The 21,249-nt window shown below is 38.4% G+C and overlaps 2 protein-coding genes and 1 long non-coding RNA gene across 3 annotated transcripts in view; 1 reads left to right on the forward strand and 2 right to left on the reverse strand.

Annotated features, from left to right (window-relative positions):
• The window catches only part of rnf24 (ring finger protein 24), a 34,190-nt gene extending 29,901 nt beyond the window's left edge, over positions 1–4,289 (forward strand). The window contains exon 6 of the mRNA XM_034688223.1: positions 1,267–4,289. Within this exon, the coding sequence (XP_034544114.1) occupies positions 1,267–1,408 (142 nt within the window). The 3' untranslated portion in view covers positions 1,409–4,289. The remainder of the gene's footprint in view (positions 1–1,266) is intronic.
• A 4,968-nt stretch (positions 4,290–9,257) lies between these two features.
• LOC117816315 lies at positions 9,258–13,576 on the reverse strand. Its single transcript, XR_004631924.1, has 4 exons — positions 13,514–13,576; positions 10,160–10,233; positions 9,921–9,975; positions 9,258–9,829 (listed from the first exon to the last, which is right to left on the reverse strand). It is a non-coding gene; the product is annotated as an uncharacterized LOC117816315 (long non-coding RNA).
• Positions 13,577–13,927: 351 nt separating this feature from the next.
• On the reverse strand, positions 13,928–19,892 carry ccdc86 (coiled-coil domain containing 86). Its single transcript, XM_034688684.1, has 4 exons — positions 19,221–19,892; positions 16,513–16,642; positions 16,348–16,422; positions 13,928–14,197 (listed from the first exon to the last, which is right to left on the reverse strand). The coding sequence occupies exons 1-4, from the start codon at positions 19,745–19,747 to the stop codon at positions 14,036–14,038; spliced, it is 894 nt and encodes a 297-aa protein (XP_034544575.1). The 5' UTR covers positions 19,748–19,892; the 3' UTR covers positions 13,928–14,035.
• Between the last annotated feature and the right edge of the window lie 1,357 nt (positions 19,893–21,249).

Genomic DNA, 21,249 nt, shown 5'->3' on the forward strand with positions numbered 1-21,249 from the left:
TCCTTATAGAGTGTGCCAGTAAAGCTGAGCCGTTTCAGAGAGAAAACAGACATTCCAAGCAGAGCGTTACTAAAGACATTCAGCAGTGGAGAGAATAATAATTCTCACACAAACAACAAAAGGGAGGTAAAACTCAGTCCAAATCATTAATGACAAAATAAATGCATAAACACTACAAAGGGTTTCCCTGCGTATAAAATTATGAGGAGGCCACCTCAGCCTAATTATTGTACCACCCTTGCCCTCGTCAGCATTCATGGGTGTTTTTATAAGGAACACCGTTTTTCTAGTACAGCACTTGGTGAGTTTGTCAGGTTTAACTGCAGTTACAGCATTATGGCACATATAGTGGTGCAGCTCTATCGTAATCAATCCAGTGTATCACAAAAGACTGCTAAATCTGCCTCAGAGGAAGACAAATGAAAAGCTTTCCGCAGGATTCTATTCTAAAAAACAGTATAACACAACATACATGCTGTTTACGTGCCACACAACTTTATCTTAAAGACACAGTGACTCTTTATCAAAAAGGAACTAAAATAGCCTATAAAACAACCAAATCAGATAACAATTTTGCCATGCTTTACAATTACAATTTCCCAATTAACACTAACGTTAAATAAATCAATAAACAGTAATTAATAATCGGAGAGAGAGAGAGAGAGAGAGAGAGAGAGAGAGAGAGAGAGAAGAGAGAGAGAGAGAGAGAGAGAGAGAGAGAGAGAGAGAGAGAGAGAGAGAGAGAGAGAGAGAGAGAGAGAGAGAGAGAGAGAGAGAGAGAGAGAGAAAAGAGTTCATAATATCGTTACACTACTAGGCTGTAATTAGGTCATGTAAACAGCTTGACGTATCAATTACTGTATTCCAGACCATGAAAGATGATATTGAAAAAGCCACAAGTCTGTGGTGCAACAACAAACCAAAAGCGTCTTCAACTGTAATAAAAATATGGACAAATATTTAACTGCTGTTTAGACGCTGAATGGCATCCCGCTCCTGTGATTCAGTCTGTATGTGGGCAAGTCTGTATGTGGGCAAGGAGAGAGAAGGGAGAGAGATGCAGCATTACATACTACTGACGGGCAAAAAATCAGTCACCTTCCCTGCTGTGCATCTAGATTAAATGCTTTTTTGATACCTACTTGTTTGTGATTGTCAGTCAAAGAATTTACTGAACAAGACATTTAAAATTAAGAAAATGCTGCTTTGATTTTTTACATCATTGCAAACATACTGTACATTTCAAATTTCTTCTTGAACTTCCAGGTGCCTCATTAAGTGGCTGGAGGTAAGGAAAGTGTGCCCGCTCTGCAACATGCCCGTCCTGCAGCTCGCCCAGCAGGCCAGCAGCCCAGAGCCCCCGGTGCCAATACAACAGCCCCTGCCCGGGATCGAACACCTGGTGTAGCGGACTATCAGACAGTACACCACAGAAACACGTAGTCACACACCCCATGGCTCATACTCTCACCTGTACAGGTATACTTCGGTATGAGTCTGTGGACAGAGTGGAAAAAACTGGAGTCACTGCACAGTTACTCACAAAAAAAAACGGTGAATCTGCAGCAATCATCACCTCTGTTATCCTGGCATCAGTTCACTGAAGGACTTCCTTACATCAGTTCTGACTGATAATGATTTACTTTTCATCTTCCTTTTTCTCGGACAATGAAGAAGAGTTGACGTAGAAGAAGTTTCCTTCAAAAACTTTTTCACAACCAAAGCACTTTCTGGGGACACCAGTGAAAGACCAGGAAAAAAAAACAACAACACAAAAGCCAAGAACTACAATACACTAAAATACAAATTGTTCTTTTAACAAGCACTTTACGAGAAGTCAAACCTTAATTGCTTGTGATTATAGTAGCAAGGTCATGTTTTCTATTTTATCATTTATTTTTATTTCTATGTACAGTACAAAGCCACACAATGTTTAAAACACTGACTTTTAAACAAAAAAAATAATATCTCAAAGGGACATCATGTCGGTGGATATCAGGACATATGGACAATGCTCGGTGTTGTAATTGCACAAAAACAAAATGAAGCTCAAAGCAACCTCGAGACGTAATGTCTGACTAAATGTGAAAGGTTTGAATGTGTAAAAACCCAAAATATTCACACCACGTTCAGAGAAAAGTTCCCTTCTCACGTGTTTATTGTTCATCACAATGTGACTGTTTTTGTTTTGTTGATACAGTGAACACAACATATATCTTCCTCAAAAGGAATTGACCTGATATTTATACACCTGGTTACCCCCAGACGTTACTCATGATCTTCCTTTATCAGTAAAAACAATACAGAACTTTCCCAGTAGTGAAATCTGAGTTTCATAGTAACTACTGTGATTATATAAAGCAGTATTAGTGTGGATGACCTGGTGCTTTATCTTTAGAGTTGTTTTACAGAACAAACAAAAGGAAGGAGGCAATATTAAACAAAGAAATGTATCACAAATGTTCCAGTTTTATTTTTACTCTGCTGCTGCATCGTTCCAGTTTATTGAAGCTGAGCTGTGTGAATGTTAGTTTGGCTTCCTCCAAACAGAAAAATGTCACAATATGTTACCTTGAATTTGCCCCACACATCCTGTTAGAAAATGACTGACATTCAATGTGGGCAGAAACCAGGAAGAAGCAGGCTCTTGCCTTCCATGCTGTTTAGCTTCCTACCTAAACTTTGCTGCACACACAGTGGCAGTTCATTTTGCTTCCACCCTAATGCCCTACTTGTATTTAATTTTTAATTTATTACCAGTTCTTGGTACAGCCAGAAAGTGAACGCCAACTGCCAGCTCCTATCTGATTTACTGCCTTTAACATGTCATCAGCATATCTTTTGGTCATGTTACACACTACTCTGTAAAACACACCCACAGATGCACCACACAGAGAGGAGGCCCCCCAAACCCTAAGCCCTGCCATAGAGTCAGTGGTCAGTGGGTTGTAATGAAACAGCATTTTCATTCATGCACACACACACACGCTCACACACAGATACAAACAGGGTAGTTGTGCTTTTTGGCCACAGGATTCTGGTGCTTTCTCCTCTCTCTCTCTATCTCTGTCTCTCTGCACAGTTCAGGGTGCTTTTTGTTTTGTGCCATACATACAGTAACTCTGATCCCTGTCGCTTTTTTTGTCCTCATCCCTGCTAGCAGCACTCAGCGCACATGCCGTGGGTTAAATGTGCTGATCAAAGATCTAAAAGGTTGCCTTTAAAGGAAACAAAAAGCCGTGCCTCAGAGTGATGAGCCTGAGATATGTCAGAGATGGTCTTTCACCTGTGATAGGTGTCGCCAAGTGACAATCGCACATTATTATTACATGCACTAACCAAATGTGCAAACACAGTAGACCCACCCCCTTAAAAACTAATGTGAGGAGTTTTTAGCTGTTATGAAACTAATACTGGACCTACAAAAGCAACTACTTTCACATGTACAGTTTAAAATCAGTGAAGAGATAAGAGGAATCACTTTGTCCTCAGGGGGTGCCAAAATCAACGTACTCTAAAAGTTCCTCACTGGAGCTTTAACAGAATTGAAAATTAAACATAGAAACAAGTAAATATTTAACACCCAGGTGGAATCTGGCTTCATAGTGCGTAAAGACTCATGTTGTTGCAAGAAGATGAACAAGACTCATGGAAAACAACATAACAGAGTTATTTTTAGTTCTGATTGTTAAGGGGGAAAAGATGCAGTTTCAAGCTAACAAGAAAAACTAAAATAAATGTATAAATAAGCTCAAGTGTAAAAAAAAAAAGAAAAAAAAAAGAGAGATACATTGATTGTACCTTTCACAATCTCAATCCTCAACTAGACTGGGTTTTAGGTGGGTCTAAAAGTGACAGTGCATTCAAACTTCTATGTCAGGAGATCATCAATACTGTGGCCACTGTGGTGGTTTGATGTGTCATCTTTGTTGAATGCCTGCCTGCAAACCCTGCAGGAAGCCTTTCAGCTCTGTTGGAAAAACTATCCACATTTCTAGAAACATATTGTCCTCATTAGCCTCATTTGAACAAAAACTGACCCAACATTTAATCACAGCTTTTATATTCTGCTCTGTTTGTGAAGTTGTGGCTTTATGTTAAAGGAAATTAAGCAACATAAGGTTCCTCCTTAGTATGATGTATGAAGTACAGTATTTGGTATCTTTTTGGCTTCTTAATCTTTGGTTATGAAGAGGCTTTGACTATTTGGTTTGACTTGTCTCTCACTCTAAATGTTCCAGATTTTTAAACATATTCATCTACATAAAAATATCCCCAAAACCTCACTATACTAACTGTACACTGGGGAGTGTTTCTGCCCACTGTCCCTGAACAAAGACGTATGTTGTAGCTCAGCGACAAGAACACAAGTCTTAAAAGCTTTGTTACTGCAGCTTGTCGCAGGATGAGAAAGCAATGAATGAAGAGGAGATTTAATATGAAAGCATGCTATTTTGCATAGTCCTGTTGCCACTGATATCACCATTGATAAATCTATGTAGACAGTATTGTCAGTAGTGGTGTGTTTATACATAAGTGCACAAATAATGCTCTTTCCTGTAAACTAAATGGCAGCTGAACACTCCCTGCCATTTGGCCATCTTAAATGTTGTGTTTGATTGTAAACACTTTTAGCCTTTTCACCTTAACTTCCCCGTTTCTTCCTCGTGTGCTGTCCTAATCCCACTTCAATCAAAAGTGCCAACCCAAAGCGAATATTTATAAATGGGTCCCGGCCAGCAGGAGGGAGGGTTTTGAATCTTAAGGAGTAGATGAGAAGGTCTATTTTGGATTATGGCCAAAAAAGAATGAAAACTGCGCCATGAATAAATTGATGAATGACTTTCCTCTACTCAAATCACCATTGACGTCAGAGCTGCTTCTGAGTTCAGTCCATTATGAATATACAAGACACAATCAGAAGAGATGTGACAGCGCGGAACACTGCCACACAACCATTCATACGAGTAGAATCTGTCTGAATGATGGTATCAGAAAGTCATTCATAAGATTGTCTCTTGGCTCGGGCAGGATATGACAAAGCTCGGCTGTTTTATTAAAAGGAAAAAAAAAACATACAAAAATATTGTAAACAAATCCTTTCTGTTCATGAAGGGTTTTCTTGTATTTCCATGGTTGGTTTTAGCGACCAGACCATTTAGGAGTTTCACTTTCTATCACTGCCTCCCTGAAGTGAACTTTCTTCTTGTTTTGTATTGCGTGTTATTTATACCTCTGTAGCCTAACCTTTCCAACTCACAAATAACTTCACTTTCTTTCTCCAAATAAACCCTCACACCTTTACCTGTGCACCCTCACCTCACCCAGAACCCCACCTCCTCCTCCTCCTCTTCCTCCACCCCTGTTTGTTAACACTGATTATGTTTGTGGACTCTCACAGACATTGTTTGTAAAACTAAGAATTCTGCAGCAGAATATTTTTGGAGACAATTGCTGTACAGTATTTGTAAGCTCTATTTTTGTATATTGCTATTTTGGAGCAAATAATATGCATTTTTTTTTTCTTTTCTTGTTTTTGCTAATTTCACGTTTATTCATTTGAAGAAAATGTTGCATGTGACTGACTTGACCTGTAAATAAAATTTCAAAGTTTTGGAAATGCCTCAGTTTTATTTATTTATTTCTGACATAAAATAAAAATGCCTTTCATCAAAAATCCTGAATTAAACATGCCATGAATTAATTTCCTCTCCATACAAGACACACAAATGATGTGTCGTCTAAATGTAACTTGTTTCAAATGAGCTCAGAAATATAATGAAAATGTGGAAATTATCAAGTTGACCAGATTGATCCTAAAAAGTTGTGAAATATTGCCACCTTGTGTTTAAATGGTGTCTAACACTAGAACGGCCATGGGGGTCATTTTGACTGTTCTCAAATTTATGTCATGTAACTTTGTTGACTTAATGGTTACAGTGCTGCAGGTTCCTGACTTTTTCTAAAGTTGTGTGTTAACATATTTAAAATGTCATTTATACAAATTACACAAAAGGCAACAATTATATGATCGCTTTTACCTACTTATTTATTGATTGATTGATTTATTTAAAGGGACAGTGCATATTATTTAACATTTCAGCATAGCATCCATGTAAATATGCCAGAGTTAGCCCTAAGGCCAATTTTCATCCATAGTCCCTGACAGGTCAAAGCAGAGTTTATAACAAATAATAATGATAAATAAAAGATTGAAACAGCACAACATGATAGCATTACAACTTTGGCCACAGGCAGTTGTAATGACTCCCAGGATTAGATTGATACATTTTTGCTCCAGGCATAGGCCTCTTGGTTGGTTGGCAACTATTGTATCTATAAATTGTAGAAACTGGCCATGAGTTAGGGTACAGAGCAATATTAAAGGTTTTGGATTGAAACTGAGGAAATTAGACAACTCTGTTGGCAATGAAGAGAAACTCAAAGAGAGAGAGATGACTGCTGAGGAAGCCTGACAGTTGTTTAAGGAATTGGACACGGCTGACCGATGATCTATCTGAATAAGAAGCAGATGAAAGTGACTCATTATGGAAAGTTTCATCCTATGTATAAATATGCAATATATCCTTACAGTGTAACTAAACCCCACACCACTTTTTTTAGCTGAACACTTATTTATATGAGTATTAAGTAGTGTTGTTAATCAGTTTGGTAAAACAACACATCACATCCTTGTCTATATTGGGTATTTATCATAACAGATAACACAATTTGGAATCTGGCAGTCAAATTGACCTCTCGTGGCCTTTATAGAAATGGAATTCTGGCCCTTCTAGTATTAGATGAGCCTCATTACCCTGACTATCTGAAGGAAACATTTTTTTTTTTGCTTTTGTTTTCAATATCTTGAAGAATCACATCTTTATGCATTGCATTGAAAACAGACCAGACCTGTAATGTAATGTGTCATTTGATCAAATTGCTGACAGTGAGATTAAATCCTGAAAGAGACAACAATGGCTCAACAGAGACACCAAGTGGGGATAACTTATACCCTGAAATGAAAGAGTAGTACAGTTGCTCACCTTGTGCCACAAGACCACAGGCCAAAGAAAGAAACATTTAACCACCATATCCCTTTCACATCTAAGAGCATCTTTTTTATCTTTAAAAAAGGTTTGTGGATCCACGCAGAGTATGCCTAATCTTTTCTAGCCTGCTGAAATGAAGAGCATCCTTGGTTCAAACCTCATAGGATAGAGGAGAGGAAGACTTACAACAAAGTAGAATCTGGCCAGTGGGGTAAGGAAGGCTGCAAAATCAGTTTTAGTTTTTGGGAGAACCATTGCATGAGGAGTACCTCCTCATGGGGTACCCCCAAAAAGTGCAACTAATGGATTTGGACCGCTTATATTTCAATATTACTGTATGTACTTCCCTGTGTTTTTTTGTTTTTTTCGTTTTTGCAAGTTTCTAGTGGAGTTTCTTAAGTGTGACGTCAGTTCAGTAAAATACATAAATTTGTGCATATCAGCTGGATATGGACTGCATTTTTTGTGATGATGAGAAACCAGGGAAAGTGGATGATATTGGAAGCAGGGATCACAGACTGCTAATTCCAGGGATGAGGATGGAGACATAAGATAATAAGGACAATAAGGAGGGTGATAAAGATAGAGACTGTCTGAATGAGTATAAACGCTCCAAATGAGCATCATTGGCTATCTTAAATTAGCTTCTTCTGTTATGGGGATGGTCACCATATTGGAATTGCTGACTCAATTGGTCAACCCAGCAAGAGGCAAAGAGTTGGAGTTAAGGTCACGGTGCTCCTTATTATGCAAAACCTGTAACCTCAGTAGATGCCATTTCCATTGCATCAATTAGTAACATGTGACTATACAAATTTTTTGCAGTATGCTTTTCAAAATTCACTCATAAAGTGCATCATAAATTGAGCACTTGTACGTAAAATCATACACAACTCAGTGTAATACTTGGGATCTTTCAACCTTGTTTTATTAAGTTCTGTTGGTTTTTGGATTCTCTGTAATGTCAAGAATTATTGCCACACGCTTCTAACAATCAATCAAATCTATATCCTCAAAGTCTTCTCCTCAAGACCAGCAAGCAGGACTTCTGGAGTAAAATCAGCGAGGATGACCTTTGAGATGATAAGACATCCCTTACATTCCCCAGACACATACTATAGCCTGCCTTACAATGCAGTGTTGACAGCCATTCACACCCTGTCATGACTCACATGTAGTCCAGCTAAACAACATGTCTCTCTTATGTACTTTGTCTTTATGCTTTTCTGTTTATGTTGTGCATTTCGTTTTGAATCTGTGATGTTGTGTCACTTACAAAACTAAAGGGCAACTTCACTTTTATTCTTGAGAACTTTGAAGTATGTTTTGTATTGATAGTTTATCTTGGTTTATCTTGCAGAGAAGCTGTGTTGGGAGACAAACTAGTGACTCCTCTGATAATACAAATATGAGTGTGAAGGAAGAAAACACCTTATCACTTCAATACCCTACCCTCAGAGAATTGCTGCAAGATCTTTAGTTTCTTTGGTAAGAAAGTTTTTTTTGTACATGGGGTGCAAACTTAAACCAGTAGGCCCACCCATGTTCATGACGATATAATACTCCTTTATTTTTGATTGGTTAGGTTAAAGATAATGATTCAAGCTCACTTTCATAATATAAATGGGGAGTAAAAAGTTACAGAAACATGTGTCAACACAATTACAACAAATCTGACCGCAATAACTTCATGAAGGAAAGATACACAACCCACGTCACTTTGTAAATGTTTCCCCTCTCAACTAGTCATCTCGATGTATGGTGACACACCGAAGAAACATTTGTGCATTATGTAAAACCCTTTCTTGGGAAACAATATTACAGAGAGAAATGCTGAAAATGTCACTTTTTTGTAATCACTAAGTGAGGTTGAACCTTGATTTGAATGTATAAAAAGGTACATGTTAGAACACTAACATGTCTATGTCTAGCTTTGCAGCTAGCATGGACTGTACATTAAACATGTATATTTTCTAATGGTTACTTTTTAGACTCTATTTTCTACCTAGTTATTATTTATTTCATTTGTGTAATAAATTTTTTAATTATGGCTTTCTATTGCAGGTAAAATATTAGGTTTGATATGTAATGTTGCAGGAAAGCACTTATTGTATATAATTTAAAAAGGAAAAAAAAGTTAATAAAATGTTTTCCCAGAAGGAAAAAAAAAAGAAATGTTGGTACAAGTTTGACTTTGTAACGGTTTATGAAAGAGGTCTTTTTAACACAAATTTAAGGAGCTTTCTCTGGGTAGGAGAAGATACAATCGGTGTATACAGAACTTTAATCATAACATCTTAACACACTGGATCATTTAGATTTTCTAAATCCATCAACACAAATGCGTCACATGATTATACGGTTTTACAGTTTCATATATAAATTACATATTCTGAAGGGATAGATAAAGGCAATACAACCACGTCACACAGTGAAGAGAGACTTGAAAAGAACAATAGTGAAGTGGCACACAATCAGACCACTTGTGTATGTGATCCCTGGATGTGTAGAAGCAGCAGCGTTGGTGGTGGAGTTTGTGTTTGTTGAGTTCGATGTTACGGCTGCTGTCATCCCTACTGTGTTGGCGTTGGTTGAGGCAGCAGTTCCCATGTTTGCTGTGGTCATAGCTGCGCCGCTCGTGGCTGCAGCAGGCCCTCCAGCTGTGGTGCCTCCTGCTGTCGTCCCTCCAGCTGTGGTGCCTCCTGCTGTCGTCCCTCCAGCTGTGGTGCCTCCTGAAGGGGTGGCTCCTGGTGTCGTGACTGCTGAAGTTACTGATGCTGTTATCAGAAAAGAAACGTCATTATATGCGAGGTCTGAATCCCTTTTATGTAGCGTGTATTGTGATTTTTCATGAATTGTCTATCTCACCCAGGATCAGGAGCTGCATCAGAATTATCAGATGCATTGTAAATCTCTGTTTCACCTACACGGATAGAGAAAACAATGATTTTCTGCATTCTAATAATCTAATCTACAAAATCTAGAAATGTCTTAACAAACATTACCCAACACAAAAAACATTTTTTTTTTTTTTTATATAATGAGAAATTAATTTAAGCCAAGTTTTCTACATAATAATAGACACCAAAATTAGGAAAATCTGTTACCTGTTTCAAAATCTGCCTCTGACTGTGGTGCTCCCTCTTCCCTCTGTCTTTAGCTCAATCTCTGGGAGTTGTGTCTGATTTTATAGAGTCAAAGACAGGCATGAAAAATGATGTGAAAGAGACCCGGCTCTCAACATATTTGAAGGATGGTCATTCCTTCCATGTTCACCACCGTTTAAGACAATTGCTATGTTCATAAATGCATTCAAAAAGATGTCACATTAGTCTACTGCAACTGAAAGGACCGTGCAAAGCAAACAGGCTGCTGACGGATTGAAGGAGGTGTCTCACCATGTGGCACAAAGACAGGTGTGTGTGTGTGACAATTTTGAGTTATTGGTCCATAGGCTGCTTGGGTAGAAGTTGAACAATGAATGTTTCATGTAAAGTCAGTGGTATGAGAAAAAAGCAGGGTGTCTTTGTATGCAGTATTTACTTTGCTATTTTTGGTGAACATACATCACAGTGTTTGTGACTAAGACTGTCTCGTGATGCAGTCCTTCATGTTAAAGTTTCAATACCAGACTGTTGTTTGAGGTCAGAATAAAAGTACCATAACTGATGCACTTATCAACCACTCCAATGACTCTGGTACGTACATCCATGTTAATGTGACTTCAGTTAACCCTAAATGTTTCTAAGGGGATTTAAAATCGTTGAACATGATGGTGGGGAAACAGTCTAACCTTTTATTCTAAGTAACTCACCGAAAGTCAAATTACTCCCTCTGTGAGTGTAATAATTATACAGATACCAGCATCAGAAAGTCCTCAAAGGTAAAGGGCAAATTTGTTTGCATGTTTGTGGATGTTTACACCCTCAAATTAAAGCTTTAAGTCACCATGTAAGAAGTGAGCTGCCAGTGATGTTAAAAGTGTGAAATGCAGGATACAGGTGTATTCAGTCAGCTACAATGAACATATTTCTCATTTCCTTTTGTGATTAATACATTGAAATCTTATACATGACATGCTGCAATATTTTAGAAACTTTATGAAAGGGTCATTAAGTCAGGGAAATAATAATAATATGATCCAACAGTCTTGAAGTTCATCCAATTTTCAACAAGGTAAATGGTAAATGGACTTGTACTTATATAGCGCTTTCCTAGTCTTTCTGACCACTCAAAGCGCCTTTACACTTCTCGTCACATTCACCCATTCACTCATTGATGGTTGAGGCTGATATAGTAAATGACCATCAGTATTAGCTATTCTCATTTGTTCACGTTCACACACCGCTGAACAGCAGCGGGAGCAATTTGGGGTTCAGTGTCTTGCCCAAGGACACTTCGAGTGACTACTGGACCTGGGATCGACCTGCCAACCTTCTGATTGAGAGACGACCGACTCTACCCACTGATCCACAGCCACACTGTGATTGTGCTTGTTTTGTTTTTTTTATCGTGATTCTAGTGGTGCAAAAAAAGCAGTCTAATCGTTTAGTTAACTGTATCAAATAAACAGACAACTGAGTGTGATTATCTTCCCTTTCTGATTGAAGCTAACTATCCACTGAAAGGTGGTGATAAAACCAGACCAAGTGAATGTTTAATGTTGTGAAAGCGACTAAGGGTGTGTTTTTTAAATTACATTTTCAATAAAAAAAATATTTTTTATTTTTTTAGTAACACGGTCACACTTTAGTCTTTACTTATTGCTTTCGTCTGTGTCTGCTCTTAAAGCTGTGAGTGTGCTGCATCATAAATCACCTGCCTCTATGATGTCAGCCTCTAGTTTAACACATCTGTAGCACCCCCCCACACTGTACAAACAGATATATTCATGTAAGCTGTTTTTCTACAACAGGTTGTTTTCTCATAAAATGTGCAGAATAATAAAATGACCTTCAAAGAAAATCAGTGTACCACATAAAGACAAGCATGAATATAAAATATAATTTATTTCATGTTTTTCAGTTGACAGTTAGTTTATTTTCAAACTGTGTCAGCTTTACCAAAGATGTTAATTCCTGAAAATAATTTAGACATTTATTTACCAGGTACGTTTTATATGGTTACTATGAAGATCTGTCAAGGTATGAATGTCTTCAAAATATATTCTATAAAAATTTCTTAATTGACCAAAATACAATAGCTGAATGGTTCAAATGTGTCATATTTTTCAGTTTTGCAATTTATACTTTACTTTGGACAAATTATGTCATTTAAACAACTGCATGCATTAAAGGAATCTAACTTTGTAGTCATCGGCCCAATCTCAATGTCCACACTCAAATACTCACTGACTTTGAGGCGTGTTCCCACTAAGTCCATGAGGGCTTAGGGCTGTCCCACTGTCAAATCCTCAAGTGTGTGATGGATCTCCCACAGACTTTTTGAGCCCTTAATGCCCCCTTTCTGTGAGTGGGCATTTTTGCAGACTTAGGCCCAATCTCAATGTCCTCCCTAAGCCCTGAGACCTGAGCCCTTCTTGACTTAATTGACGTCGCCTGGAAAGTGATTGAGGGCAGGAGGCTGTAAGTGCTCAAACTGTAGAACTGGAATGGGACAGCACTTTGAGACTTCTCATGTAACCTGCATGATGTAAATACACATATGTGTGAAGATAAATAGATTAAGGCTGTTTTCTATATTTATACTTACAGGCAAACTTTTTTTTTTACCTGTATATTTCCTGCTTCTTTTTTGCTGTCACACTTTTGTAAATTTCATGTTATCTCGTTCGTTTACCCTTCCAAGCTTGCGGGCTTCCCCTGGGAATCCCGTGTTTCACGTCACAATGCTGTAAACTATGGGTAATCCCTTACGCTAAGTCTGCAAAAATGCCCACTTACGGAAAGGGTGCATAAAGGGCTCAAAAAGTCTGTGAGAGATCCCTCACACACTTCATGATTTGACAGTGGGACAGCCCTAAGCCCTCATGGACTTAGCGGGAACGCGCCTCAAAGACAGCGAGGGCTTGAGGGTGGACATTGAGATTGTGCCTTTGCATAAGGAAAGTGCCCCTAGTTCATAGCATTGTGATGTGAAGCACGGGATTCCTAGGGGAAGCCCACAAGCATGGAGGGCAAATGAATGACCCAACATGAAATTAAAAATAGACCGTCTGTAAATAAGAAGCATGAAGGTGCAACCAATGTTGGCGTTACAAAAAAGTTTACCTGTAACTATAAATGTAGACAACAGCCTTAATCTATTTATCTTCACACATTTATTAAAATTATAATTTATATATTTATAGTTACATATTTTTTTAATTTGTGGTTAATCAGTCTGGACGGTTAGAGCCTGGATCACTGTCACCTCCCTTAATCACCTTGATTATAAGGAAAGTAAAAATTGTGCATTCAAAATTCCTAATGCCTCTAAGGTGATGACATCATGCAGGTTACCTGAGAGGTCCAAAACTGCTGCTGTCCCGTCCCCATTTATACAGTTTTGAGCACTTAGAGCCTCCTCACCTTAATCAGTTTCCAGCTGACGTCAATTAAGTCAAGAAGGGCTCAGGGCTTAGGGTTTAGGAAGGACATTGAGATTGGGCCATCATGTAACTGTGATGTCCACATTTACAACTCATATATCTTCATTCATGTATCCAACTCATAACCTATTAACCCCACCTAACCTATTTTTAACCTGTGTAGTTTTCCAGCCTTGAAACTGATGGGGTTCTTATTTGATACGGTAAAACCTTCAATCCTATGATATTCAAGGTCTTGGAAAAGAGATGAAGCGGTCACATGAGAGGTTTTTCAGAAGAAGGCATCTGTCGGATAGGTCCAAGTAAAAAACAAAAGGAAACTATAGAGAGTCCATAAAGTAGAAATTTAATTTTGCAGTATGAATAACATTTATTTTCGTTATATTTATGCATCCAAGTATAAGACATGTAGCAAAAGCACTTAACACTTTTATTATCTCACAGTCTTTTGATTTTGATCTTTGTCAAACTTTTTACTCTTTTGTCCTTTGGCTTTTCCAATCTGTGACTTCTGCAGCAGAGCCAGCGTGTCTCTCTTCTCAATCTTCCGCAGCTGTTTCTTCTTCATCCTCTTAATCTTTGTTGTGTTCTTGATCTGTGACACAAATAAGACAGGAGGAGATAAAACAGAATAAATTCCCATCTCAAATTCAATTCTGGAGTCTGAGTTACAAAACTTTTGATCCATGTGTCACTAAAGCAATATGGTTTAATGTGATATAACAATACTTTAAAAGGTGCGCATATTCTCAATAATATCACAGATCTTTGCAAAAACAATAACCTTTCGTCTGGATGAGACAATATTTCAGACAAATGGCCACCATTACAGAGATAAAACATACGATATTTGAAGCACTTATAACATTGGCCTTGTGTTGGCAATGCTGAAGTGATCACCATTTGACAGCTATAGATGAGCTGATTTTAGAAAAAGGCAGTAACCATCAATCCTGTGTACAATAGAGAGCAGCTTATTTTTGGCCATAAAAAGAGTGTAAAGCAAATGTTATTATATCTAATGCTAGTTGTAAAACTGGAGGGGATCAAGCATTTGGTCTTGTTTAGGAGCGAGTGCCTGTATTTAGATGAACTATCTTTGAAACCCTCTCGTTTTGTTGTTGATGTCGATCGCACTAAATGATCAGTACAACGTATGAGCACCCCTCAACAAAGAAGAGAAGATGATGGCTTGCTTATTTTCTACTTCTATCGTCAATTATGTAAAAATCAATACGTTTAACAATAAAGACCAAACTTAACATCTATCATAGTATCACAAGAGCAAAGAATAATGAATGGATCGCTCAATTTTATGACAACAGAATCTACAGACGCAGGATGTTGTTATCAGGAGTGTTGTGTTTATCTTTTGTTGTCTGAGTGGTATCGTCTACTAGCGTTTCAATGGAAATTTGCTTAATGCAGAAGATCGGCCTATGTGGGTGGAGTGATATTATCCTAAATGCAATCCTGTAGCTTATCAGCAGTTTTCTGTTAATAATTTTGACTTTATCCGTATTTCTTTAGCAGATATCTCTATGGTGATGCAGCTCACAATCTGCTTTGACATTGCCTCTCAACTCAAACTCCATTCTGGTTTCTGATATTGGAAGTCGGACTGTAAACGATGGCATTGCACAATTTGTTTTATCTTGGTCAGAAGTCTTAAGGCTGGTTTATACTTCTGTGTTGACCCCACGCAGCAGTGGTCGATTTGTATATGAGTAGGGATGGGATATGATTTTACCGTCTACCCCTGCAGCACAACAAATGTTGTGTCAGTCACGGTTGTCTCAACTTGACGTTTCAAACCCGCTGTCAGAGAGCTTGATTACGAATAATCGCTGAAAATATGCCAGTGATTATTGAATAGTATTTTGGCTTGAAATGCCCATCCCTAGATGTGAGCACTACATACTTGTTCGTCTATGTTTCCGTGTTGCACAGCAATACTCCGCCGAAACGCATGGGGGCAGTTGTCTCTCGCCTGATCTGGCCTTGCTATGTTTTTTGTTTACTTTTTCACAGCAATTCTGAGCGCATTATGTTCATTTACAGCTGATACATGTTGCTGTTTATCATACAGACATGATTATTACATGGAAGAATAGAGAGGACACGTTGGAGGAGATGAAATACACGGCCAATTCGAAGTGATCCGGGATCTGCTGTTAATGTAGGAAATACAACACAGCTAGGTGGAACATTCTTAGGGCTCTCGGTCCACGTGGGTTCGAGGTATAGTCACATTTTGGAGGATGTGCGCGTCGGCTACTTGCGTAGGCCTCTGGGTAGGTAAACGAGCTACGCAGACCTACGTCGATTCACGGAGAAGTCTAATGAGGCTTTATATTGCTCAGTTCTCTACATGAAAAGTCTAGAATAGTAGACTGTTTTGTCTATTCTTTAATATTAAGATGGTAGTGAGACTAGGCATCAGCTATTAAATCAGGCTTTTTACTCCAAGTACATACTGTGAGTTTGTCGTGAATTAAAAAGCTACTTGAGCATGGCACCTTCACTTTCGTACAACATGGTAAGCATATTTGGGTTTTACTCCTCCACAGACCTTTGAAATTTGTGTCAACATTGTCATGGAATAAAATGCCCAGTTTATTCTGTTAAGCTCTCCACACTTCATGTGGAAGTTGGAAATAGCGTATAATGTGTGATGCATGTGGTGTCCAATGTTAGCCTAATGTAGCAGCATCTCCTGCTTTGTGTGAACAACAGCTGACGTACCACTTGAACGATCTCGGCTTTGCGTTCGTTCTCTTCACGGCGCTTCAGGTTCTCTTCTCTCCTTTTCCTCTTTTCCTGGATAGCAAGAAAACATTAAATGTATTTTAAAAAGTTCATAAACAATAACTATGATAAAGGTTAAGTTATCACAATGCTTTAGGTTACTTCTTTCTGTCTGGCTTTCTCCTCTTTAAGCTGCAAAGTGTACTGTTTCACCAGCTGCTTGTCCCGCTTGGCCTCCATCTTCTTTTCCCAAGAAGAGCACAATGGTTTATCTCTCACCAGAGCAGAGAACCTACAGAAAAACAAACCACATTGAGAAGGTTCTAATATGATTTAAAGATATAGTCTTTATATTCTATACAACAATACATTAAATCATTTTCTTGTGCTCATTCTACAAAATCCATTTTCCATCCAGGGAAAAAGGTCAAGCTTTACTTCTTCACTTGCTTTAAGGAAAACATTTATACCTTCAGCATGACAGCAAAGACTTTACTGAAATTATCTATTGCATAAACCTATTTTTTATTCATAATGCCAACTTCGATGTATGACCGATTGAATCCTTTCTGATAAGGAAGCTCCCAGCCTTCTCCACAACAATACTTTCATATAACATTATTGATTAACTTGAACACTAATTCACAACCTCAGCCAATGCACACGTTTCCAGTCACTGATGACAACGGGCTCATCATTACTAAGTGTTTTATTCTCATCACCATGGACCTGAATATTCCAAACCAAACTGTGTGTCTATGTTGGCATTTGTAAAATCATATTACAGGCAAAAGATGAGAGTAATCAAATGTAAATAAAGGAAAAACAGCCCTTGAGGTACGATATCTTTGAGGGTGAGTATGTTTTTTTTAAATAGTTTACTAAAGTAGAAATAGCCACACCACTTATGTAGTTTACCACAGGGGTTCCCAAACATTTCAGCCTGCGACCCCCAAAATATAGCTACCAAAGACTTGCAACTCCCACTGTCACTCAAAGTGATTAAATGTTGCTTCATACTTCCTTTAGCTGGTCCTCAGAAAATTAGCCTACCTACATACACATGTGGCTGTGTTTCCTATGCTGTTTGAATTAACCTGCTGCCACTTATGCTTTTGTTAATTAACTGTTAAATAACCCTAACCTTAGGAGTAAAATACTATTTAGTTTGTTTGTTGTATTACTATAATAATGGGTAAAATATGCCATTTTGGATGACTTTAAAATAAAATAAAAAATATCTATTCTCACAACCCCCTATTAGTGTCTCTCGACCCCCCCTCTCTCGATTCATAAGTGATGATTCCCTGTCCTTTAAGCTTCACATTCAACAGCTCGTTAAGAAGTTGAAGGTGAGGTTGGGTTTCTATTTCAGAAACAAGTCATGTTTTCTTTTGCCGCAAAGAAAAAAACTTGTTGATGCTACCTTCATGCCCCTGATTGATTATGGTGATATTTATATATGCATGCATCCACTCATTGCCTTCACTCTCTGGACACCGTTTTTCATGGAGCTCTGAGGTTCATTACAGGTTTTATTCTCCAACCCATCACTGCTCCCTGTATGCTCGAGTTGGCTGGACTGCATTGTCTACCCGTAGGCTACATCACTGGCATGTCCTTGTTTATAAGGCACTTCTTAACTTGCTTCCCTCGTATTTATGCAATTTTATTCATTTGAAAATACTGGAAGCTACAGTCTCCGCTCTGTGACCCAGTCACAAAACTTGTTTTTGCTTTCGGTCCCCAGAGTGCATCTTGAAATGGATAAAAAGAGTTTTAAATACTCAGCTCCTGCAGCCTGGAACCTGTTGCAGGAGAGCCTGGGTTTGAGTGAGCTTGTCTCTTTAAATGTGTTTAAAAGCAGACTGAAGGCTCTTGAGGAAGATGCTTCAGTTTGTAGATGCTTTGACTGATGACTTTTGTTCTGAAACCCATGATATGTTGTAATGTTTTAGAATTATGTGTTGTTTGTCTGTAACCTTTCTGGAATGTGCTGCTGCTGATCTTGGCCAGGACACATTTGAGAAGGAGATTTTTAATCTTAATGTGGTTTTTTCCTGGTTAACCCTCCTGTTATGTTGCAGGTCAAATGGACCCTTTTTAAAGTCTACTTTTGGCAAAATCTGCCTTGCAAACCAGCTAAATGAAATATAAAAATCTGGGCAGCATGTGGCAGAAGAGGTGACGTGTTTATTTATCAACATCACTTCATAATTTAAAAACAAAAAATAGACAAAAAATCAATGTCATATGAAACTATTGTATTTATGTTGAGGGCTTTCCAATGTATATTGAAAAAAGTTTCAACATTAATCTTAATGAAAAACGAGTGAGTTATCCTCATTGAACCATGATCTGTGAGAAACTAAGAACACCAATGGCCTAAATATTGATTTAAATGGTTAGTAATGGAGTTAAAAATTAAATTTAAAAAAATGTGTATTGGGATTTTCTGGGTTCTGACACTTTTGGATAATTGAATATGCCCCGGGTCAAATTGACCCAGGAACATTATTGCTGGTCCAGAGAAACGAACATAACAGGAGGGTTAAATAAAAAAATAAAATAAAAATGAACATATCAGGAATAGAAGAATCAACCACAATGATCTGTAATTTTAACAGGAACACTTCACAAGATAGAATGTATTAAATGTACTGTATCAATATGATAGTGAATCATAATTAAGCAGTGCTTAAATGCGGTACATTATACATTTGTGGACAATGTAGGCGGTGTCTTGAGTTATCCTGACGTTCCCACCTCAATAAAGAACACTCAAGACAACTCAGAAAATGTGACTCACTTATTAAATGCATTTGCACCTATTTATACAGTCTATGATTTGCGCACAGTGAACATCTCACCTCTGCTTGTTGCGGTCCTTCCACACTCTCCCTGATTTGGGTTTCCCCAGCGGCACGGCTGAGTTTGGTTTCCCGGCTGACCCCAAACGAGGCTTCTTATTGGGGATGGTTTCGATGGTTGTGGGTACCGTTTCTGCTGGTGTAGGCCCGGACAGATGCGCGTCTTCGCTCACATTGACGTCGTTGCTGTGTGTCTGTGCTACAGCCTCCGTGCAGGGCTCCGCAGGCTCAGGGACTGTACACGGCTCTGGCTCGGCAGACATAATGTCCTTTTCCTCGGAAAGACTCTCGGGTCCCGGCGCTGGCTCTTCGGTGTTTTTCTCTTCTTCCGCCGGCAGCTCTTGGAGAACAGACCTCCTCGTCCTCCGGGTAGGGGTCCTCACCGAGACTTCGGAGTCCAGCAGTGCGGCTGGAGTGCGCACTTTGCGGCCACTGCGGGTCCGTCTTGTCTCCGGAATCTCCTCCTCTGTGTGTTCCACATCAGGACCGGGCTTTTCGTCTGACACAACTCTCTGCCTTTTCGACATGTTTATCTACTATAAACTACTCAAGCACATCACTCCAAGAAACTTGTGTGTACCCACGTGTGCTCTGCGCCAGCGTTGTGTACGATCATTTGCTTCCGCTGTAAGTGGAGGGATGGTTAATACACATTACTGACACCCACTGGTCCGGAGTGTGAACTTCTTCTTCTTCTTCTTTGGGTAAGGCAGGCTAGACCTATTTTATACAGTCTATGGGCTAGACGCAATAACGGCGTATTGCTGTCTTCCGAATCTAGCCTTAGATCAATTCTCATATTCTTGTGTACACTCCGGTTCTGTGCAAGAACCAGGAGCGTTGCTTGGCATAAAGCTGGGGCACAGGCCCCCTACTATATCCCCTTCCACACACGCACACACGCGCGCACAAACACACACACACACAAACACACACACACACATTTTATGGGCAGGTGTTTTCTCGGGCTCTCTAAAGAGATCCAGAGCTTTTTTCCAGTTAGTGAAACCAGTGCTCACAAATGTGTCATGTTTCATGTGTTTACAAAGCTGCATCTCTATTTACAGAATATTATAACCAGTGAAAGCTTTCAAACCATTGTGAATTAAATGATCGTTTTTTTTAAACCCAAAGCAGTGCGGGGGGGGTAGTGGGACTTCACTTGTTCTTTCTTTTAGAATAGATTTTAAGATTATTTTATTGGTTTTAAATCTCTTAATCTTCTTGGCCCTTCTTATTTATCAGATTGCTTTTATCATATGAGCCAGTGAGAGCCCTCAGGTCTTCAGGTAGCGGACTTTTAATTGTAACAAACGTAAAAACTAAGACCCACGGTGAGGCAAGCTTTTTATTATCACGGCCCTCGCCTGTGGAACACCCTGCCTGAGGATCTGAGGGCTGCCCAGAGCATAAATATATTTAAAGGCAAACTCAAGACCGACCTTTTAGTCTTGCATTTAACTAAGTTTTATTTTTACTCTTAATAGTTTTATCTATTTATTTATTTATTATCTATTTCAAATTTAGTCACTTTTATTCTACTTATTTATTTATTTACTTATTTATTTATTTTAAGTCTCACATCTTATTTTCTTTTAATGGTTTAAAATTTTAGTCTTTTATTATCTTAGAAATGTATTTTACTTTGGTGATTTTAATTTCCTGTTTTGAGTTTTAACATCTTATTTTACCTCCAGTGTTTCCTTATTAAGATATCATCAGAGCGTTTCCTCAGTTCGTTCAGCAAATTATTTAGATTTTTTATTTTTTATTTTATTTTCATTGTTTTTATTACTATTGTTGCATATTGTGTTGTTAACCTAAGATTTGTGGGTGGGTTTGGGGTCGGGCTGGGATCTTTTTCTTAATTTATTCTATTTTAAGTTGTTTTTCTTGTACAGCACTTTGTGTTACAATGTCAGTGTATGAAAAGCGCTTTATAAATAAAGTCTGATTGATTGATTGATTGATTGATTGATTGATTGATTGATTGATTGATTGAGTGATTGTTTAGGACCATCATGCTTTC

The sequence above is a fragment of the Notolabrus celidotus genome, chromosome 7 (genome assembly GCF_009762535.1).
Source record: "Notolabrus celidotus isolate fNotCel1 chromosome 7, fNotCel1.pri, whole genome shotgun sequence".
Classification (NCBI taxonomy): domain Eukaryota; kingdom Metazoa; phylum Chordata; class Actinopteri; order Labriformes; family Labridae; genus Notolabrus; species Notolabrus celidotus.